The following is a 7,030-nucleotide window of genomic DNA, read 5'->3' on the forward strand; positions in this document are numbered from 1 at the left end:
TTCAGACACTCCAGAAGAGGGCGCCAGATCTTGTTACGGATGGTTGTGAGCCACCATGTGGTTGCTGGGATTTGAACTCTGGACCTTTGGAAGAGCAGTTGGGTGCTCTTACCCACTGAGCCATCTCACCAGCCCCGTGGCAGTTCTCTTAATAGCTTCATACCATTTACAACTCCAAAAGTGAGTAATCTCATCCTGACAAAGTAGCCTTACAAAGAGTCTTCCAATCTTGGAGGGTTAAATTTATCTCTGTCACAGTGTCGAACAAAGCTTGTATAAAGGGAGCTGTAGGTCCACACTGTGCCACAGATATTTTTAATTCTTTTATCATCCTTGAACTCCAAAGTCTGCTATTGTCTGACTGCTGGTCAATTATCTCAACTACAGGGAAAACTAGCATGTCAGATGTATCCTGCCCTTTCCCTAGAGCTTGATTCACTGATCTTTCTAGTATTGATTATTGTATCTCCAAATCCCTGCTCTTTCCTGCACTTGATACCTTTGTTAGATCCTGTAGCTCATTAGTCAATTTCTGCAGCTTAATTTCCAACTCTAGTTTATGTACTTGCATATCCATCTGCAGCATCTCCTTCAGTAAAGGCCCTAGGTGGAGCAGAAGGTGTGCAAGGAAGCCAATCCCATCATAATATTTGGCAGCCTCTTTTTCTAAATGAGCTTCTCCCTCCGAAGCTAGCTCATCATTAGTGTCTCTGTACTTTTCTAATTTAGGGTCAAGAGAGCCTTTTTTCTGGGAAAGCCTTCTCTGACAGGCATTCTTCCTGAAGTTCTCCAAGCTCTCCCTGGGCATTAACTAATGCCTGTGAGGTTTCTTCATCAATAGCATCTATTATAAGTGCCCAGAGGCAGAGGGTGATAGAATCTGCCTGGGTGGTTCTCAGAGCTTCTCCAATTTTTTCCCCAGGTTTTCTTATCCAAAGTTCTTTCTTCTTGAAGCAATGGGAAGCATGAATCTATCTGATCTAAACGTTTTCTAACAGTTGTTCTTCAAACCCTCCCCCCTCACCTGAAGCAGCTCTTGGAGGCTGCTGAAAAATGCCTGTTTAGAATTCTCCAGTCCACATTGCACCGTTACCTCCTAAGTGGCATCAGCATTGGATTGATGCTGTCCCAACTTAGCCTGTATCCTTTTGCACCTACAACAACAGTCTGCAAAAGATGAAATGCATGGCTAGTGCTAACATTGATGCTGTTTGTTGCTTACTGTGCAGGATACCATAAATTCTTCCGTTTTCTGTGGAGCTTCACCAAGACAGTGTTCCTCAGTTGTCCCCCCCCCTTTCAAGCCCCTCATTTGGGAGCTACCTGTAGCCATCCAGCAGCCATGGAGAACTGGGTATACCTGAAAGGGAGGCTGGGAATGAAATAGGATGGGCAAGTGAGATAAGAATGAAGCCATGACAAAAGTTCTCTGATCAAGTCTCAAGGTTTAATTTTCAGCTCTGCGAATATATAGGGGAAACCCCCAAAGACCCATCCTCTGTTTTTGCTGGGTTCTGTTCTTTGTTTCAGCTGGATTCTATTGCAAAACAAGCTCAGCAGCTCAGCGGGCAGTCTCCTTCTGCAGGAAATTGCAGGTGGGCAAGGCAAGAGACTTCCACCTAACTCTGAAGACTCCAGCCAAGTAGGCAGAAAACTGACTGTGGCAAAAAAAATTAAGGTCTGATTAGCCAGCTCAGGGCTGGGGGAAGGGCACAAAGAAATACAAATTAATAGTCAAATAGTCAAACTCATGGTCATACTAGATAGTAGTTTAGTTAATTACAATAGAATATTTTCAAGGTTATTCAGATAGTAAATAGCTAAGAATAAACAATGTTTGATAATTCAGGTATACTATAGATAGATATTTGGTCTTTGAAAACCTCAGAGATCCACAGAAAATGTCATTTAAGATTATTTCATTATTAAAGGATCTTTTAAATATGACACAGGTCTATTTCTGATAGTATCCCCCATTCCCTTTCAAATAAGATGATGAGTATTAATAACCTCTGTATGAAGTTGCTTCAATTGTGGCAAGTTAGTTATTAAGCAAAGAAAATGCCTATGGTTTAACTACAGAAAAAATGGATGCAGGAAAGTCAGCTGTCAAGGTCTGCCAAGACAGGGTAAACAAGTCCTTCATAATTCCTGCTTCACAAAAAGCCCATCAGATATACTGAACCAGAAGGCTGATGATGGATCATCCAATATTATAGAGTCAATATTAGAGTCTGTCTAGGCAGTCAGGTGTCTCTGTCATTTCTATAATTTTGAAAGCTATGTTTCTGTACCTCCTGCATATTCAGGTACTATTTATTCCTTCTCCAGTCTCTAATGGGGTTGAAAATTAGATAATTATAGTCTCACAATTAAATTTAAGTTGTTTAACATTTAGGGAGATGTTTTACATCTAAGAAGTTATTTTTAAGCTAATAATAAAAGTTAGGATAGAAAATGATTTAGACATATAGCTCTGAACTCACCAGATAGGAAAGATGGTAGAATACTTTATCTAAATTGTCAAAAATCAATTGACTAGACATTATGAATGTAACTCTTACTTAATAGTTTTCATAGTTGTTTCATAATTATTATAATTGTATATAATTTATTTTTTAAAGAAAAAGAGCCTTTTATTAGGCTAACAAGAGGAATTGTAAAGAGAGTATCTTCATATCACCGGTCAATTAAAAAGCCAATGGCTTGTGGCTTAGGCAGGAAATGGGAGTTGGGATATCTGAAAGGAGAAAGGATTCTGGCAGAGAGCCAGGCCAGAGATTCACAGATGAGTCAAGAAGGACCCATGGCCCCTGAGCACAGTAGCAGAATGAGCTATGTAGCAGAATGTAGGCTTGAATGAATGGGATATCTTTAGTTATGATCTAATCAGAACATAATGATCTAGTGATCATATGACCTAATATGATCTAATACCTTGGCCTAGTTATATGGCCAAGATATTTGTAAATATATTTTGAATCTGAAGCTCATCTCTGGTAGCATGAGGCTGGGAGATAGAACCAGGCCTAACTTCAACAGAGGTGCTATCTTGGTAGATTTCTCCTTTGGTGACTATGAAATGTCTTTCCTCATCTCTTTTGATTACTTTTGGTTGAAAGTCTATTTTATTAGATATTAGAATGGCAACTCTAGCTTGCTTCTTGGGTCCGTTTGCTTGAAAAACTTTTTTTCCAGACCTCTACTCTGAGGTAATGTTTGTCTTTATTGCTGAGGTGTGTTTCTGGTATGTAGCAGAATAATGGATCCTGTTTACACATCCATTCTGTTCATCTGTGTCTTTTTATTGGGAGAATGAGTATATTGATGTTGAAAGATATTAATGACCAGTGATTTCTAATTTCTGTTATTGGTTTTACTAGCATGTGTGTGTGTTTGTGTGTGTGTTATTTTGTTTTGGTTTTCTCATGTAGAATTATTTATTTCCTCTGGTTTTTTGGGTGTAGTTATCCTCCTTAGGTTGAAGTTTTCCTTCTAGTATTTTCTGTAGGGGTGGATTTGTGGATAGATACTGTTTAAATTTAGTTTTGTCTTGAAATATCTTGCTTTCTCCATCTATGGTGATTGAGAGTTTTGCTGGATATAATAGTCTAGATTGGCCTCTGTGGTTTTTTAAAGAATGTAAGATGTCTCTCCTTCTAGCTTTTAGAATCTCTGTTTAGAAGTTGGCTATAATTCTAATAGGTCTGCCTTTATATGTCACCTGGCCTTTTTCCCTTGCAGCTTTTAATATTCTTTGTTATGTGGATTTAGTGTTTTGTATTATGTTTTAGTATTGTGTGGTAGAAGGATTTTTTTTTCTGATAAAGTCTAATTGGTGTTCTATAAGCTTTTGTAGGTTTGTGGGCATCTCTTTCTTTAGGTTGGGAACATGTTATTCTATGATTTTGTTGAAAATATTTTCTGGTCCTCAGAGGTGCATTTCTTCAAATTTTTCCTATTCCTATTATTTTTAGGTTAGGTCTTTTCATGGTATTCCAGATTCTCTGGATATTTTGTGTCAGGAATTTTTCAGATTTAACCTTTGACTGATGTGTCAGTTTCTTCTATTGTATCTTCTACCTATGAGATTCTTTCTTTTTTCTTTTGTATTCTATTGGTGATGCTTGCATCTGTTGTTCCTTTTTTGTTCTCTGAGTTTTCCATCTCCAGGATTCCCTCAGTTTGTATTTTCTGTATACCTTCTATTTCCATTTTCATGTCATGAACAGTTTTATTTCTTTCTTTCACTTGTTTAATTTTATTTCCCTGTATTTCTTTAAGGGATTTATTCATTTCCTCTTTAAAGGCCTCTATCATCTTTATAAGATTGGATTTAAGGTCATTTGCTTGTGCTTCTCTGTGATAGAATTTCCAGGGCTTGCAGTAGTAGGATAGCTGTGCTTTGAAGGTGTCACATTGCCCTGGTTTTTGTTGTTTGTGTCCTTAAACTGGCCTTTAGCTATCTGGTTGTCTCTAGCTATTTCTGTTGTAGCTGGTATTTGGGAGGAGACCTAACCTTGATGATTTGGTGTTTTGCATGCCTCTGGTGGATATCCTTGGGCTGGACAATGAAACTTAGGGTACTGTGCAAGTTTTTTAGCAGTTGGGTGTGCCTGTAGTGACACAGCAGCAAAAGGACTCGAGGCAGGGGTTGGAGGAAAGACAGGCAGAGAGGTGGCCAGAGAATGGAGGTCGGGGGGACATCATGCCAATCGCACCAGCTGGACATGCTCCCAGACGACTTGACAGATGGGGGAATGGGTGTAGGAAGAGAATCTAACTTGTATGGTTCCAGATCAGGAGGTCTGATGAAGATGGGTGGGCAGGTGGCTGGACAATGGAAGTTTGTAGGGATAGCTGACTGAGATGTAATGATTTTTAATGGTGGTCAGTGAAGAGGTAACAACTAATGTACAAAGAAATGATACACTTTTTTTTAACCTATCCAGTTCACTCATATATAAATAGAACAGGCTTTGATCATAGGCAAATGATGGTATTGTCTACATGAACAATTTTAATATCTAAAGAGACTCTTATACAATCACAAATGATAATCAAAATACTACTGTTTGCAATCTGGTTCTTTGTACTAAGCAAAATCTCTACTGAAAATTACTGATTTGTTACAGGGAAACATATCAAAATCCTAATGTTATAACATGAATTATATATTCATTAATTCAACACACATTTGTTTTCTGACTGCCAGGTTTGAGATCTTCAAGTGAATGGCACATTATTTGTCCTCAACAATTCACTTCTAGGACTGGAGAGATGGCTTAGCAACTGAGAGCACCTTCTCTTGCAGAGGTCTCAAGTTCAGTCCCAGCATTCATACCAGGTGGCTCAAACCTGCCTGGAATTCCTATTCCAGGAACTCCAACACCTTTCTGTCATCTCCTTGAGCACAGCATTCATATCCGCATTCAAACATGCATAAAAACACATAATGCTTAATATGTAATTAAAAATAAAGCTTTAAAAGAATAGATATCTTATGTGTGCACATGTGAATGCCTGTGTATATTTATGTGTGCTATGTGCATGCCTGATGCCTTGAAGGCCAAAAAACAAAGTCAGATCTTTTTAAAGCTGAAGTTACAGGCAGTTGTGAGGTATTTAAATTGCATACTGGAAATTGAACTCAGGTCCCCTTACCAGCTGAGCCATCTCTCCAGCACACACACACACACACACACACACACACACACACACACACACACACACACAGGGATTAACATTCTTATGAGCACTTCTAGCTCTGTACTTAGGCTTCTGTTGAATTATTCCCCCACCTCACTCTTACATAGGATCTAACTAGGTGATCATGGCTGACTATGTAGACCAGACTGGCCTGATACAGAGATAGAGAAATCTCCTGTCTCTGCTTCTACCTCCTGAGGGATTGGGGGCACTACCATGCCCAGGCCTGACAAACTAATCTTTTGAGTGATTATTATTTATTATTCTTGTTTTTGTTTCTAAAGACTGGGTTTCTTTGTGTAGTCCTTGCTGTCCCAGAACTTACTCTGTAGATCAGGCTGGCCTTGAACTCGGAGCTCTGCCTGCCTCTGCCTTTCAAGTGCTGGGATTAAAAGGTTGCACAACCACCACCTGGTCAAGTGATTATTTTACCATGGAGTTTCTGTTTCTGTCCATTTTAATATTAACAGAGAACTTGGTTTTACCCCTAAATTTCAAGAAAACGAAAAACCCCTCACATATGTTATGAATAAAATATAAATATATCTGTATGCTAGAAATCCAAATATATTAGAATTTACCATATAATATATTTTTTAAAAATTATGTGTGTGCACCTGCATGCGTTTATGTTCACTACATATGTACATGTGATCTCAGAGGATATGATGGAATCATATATTTTGGAACTGGAGTTATAGGAGGTTTGGGGGAAGACTATTGTAGGTGCTAAGATTTGAACTCAAGTCTTTTAGAAGAAAATTAACCACTGAGTCACATCTCCAGCCCTTTTAAAATTTTATACATATAAAAAAAGTATATCTATATATTATATACTGTATGTAAATATTATATATATACATACACATGTGCATATATATATACATATGTATATATGTGTATATATATATATATATATATATATAAAATTTCTGTATGGTTGTTGATTTATGGATTTCACTGACTAGTGGGACAGGCAGAAATGAAGCATTTCTTTTTTTTTATTTTTAATTTTTTCATTAGGTATTTTGTTCATTTACATTTCCAATGCTATCCCAAAAGTACCCCATAAACTCCCCCCCGCTCCCCTACCCACCCACTCCCACTTCTTGGCCCTGGCGTTCCCCTGTACTAAGGCATATAAAGTTTGCATGACCAATGGGCCTCTCTTTCCACTGATGACCAACTAGGCCATCTTCTGATACATATGCAGCTAGAGACACGAGCTCTGGGGGTACTAGTTAGTTCATATTGTTGTTCCACCTATAGGGTTGCAGATCCCTTTAGCTCCTTGGGTACTTTCTCTAGCTCCTCCATTGGG

At 38.3% G+C, this 7,030-nt stretch overlaps 1 protein-coding gene across 1 annotated transcript in view; it reads right to left on the bottom strand.

Moving 5' to 3' along the window:
• The window catches only part of LOC115032323, a 7,518-nt gene extending 6,710 nt beyond the window's left edge, over window positions 1–808 (bottom strand). Inside the window, exon 1 of the mRNA XM_029483232.1 lies at window positions 500–808. Coding sequence (XP_029339092.1) covers window positions 500–808 — 309 coding nt within the window. The remainder of the gene's footprint in view (window positions 1–499) is intronic.
• Between the last annotated feature and the right edge of the window lie 6,222 nt (window positions 809–7,030).

This window comes from Mus caroli, chromosome 11 (genome assembly GCF_900094665.2).
Source record: "Mus caroli chromosome 11, CAROLI_EIJ_v1.1, whole genome shotgun sequence".
NCBI classification, from domain to species: Eukaryota; Metazoa; Chordata; class Mammalia; order Rodentia; family Muridae; genus Mus; species Mus caroli.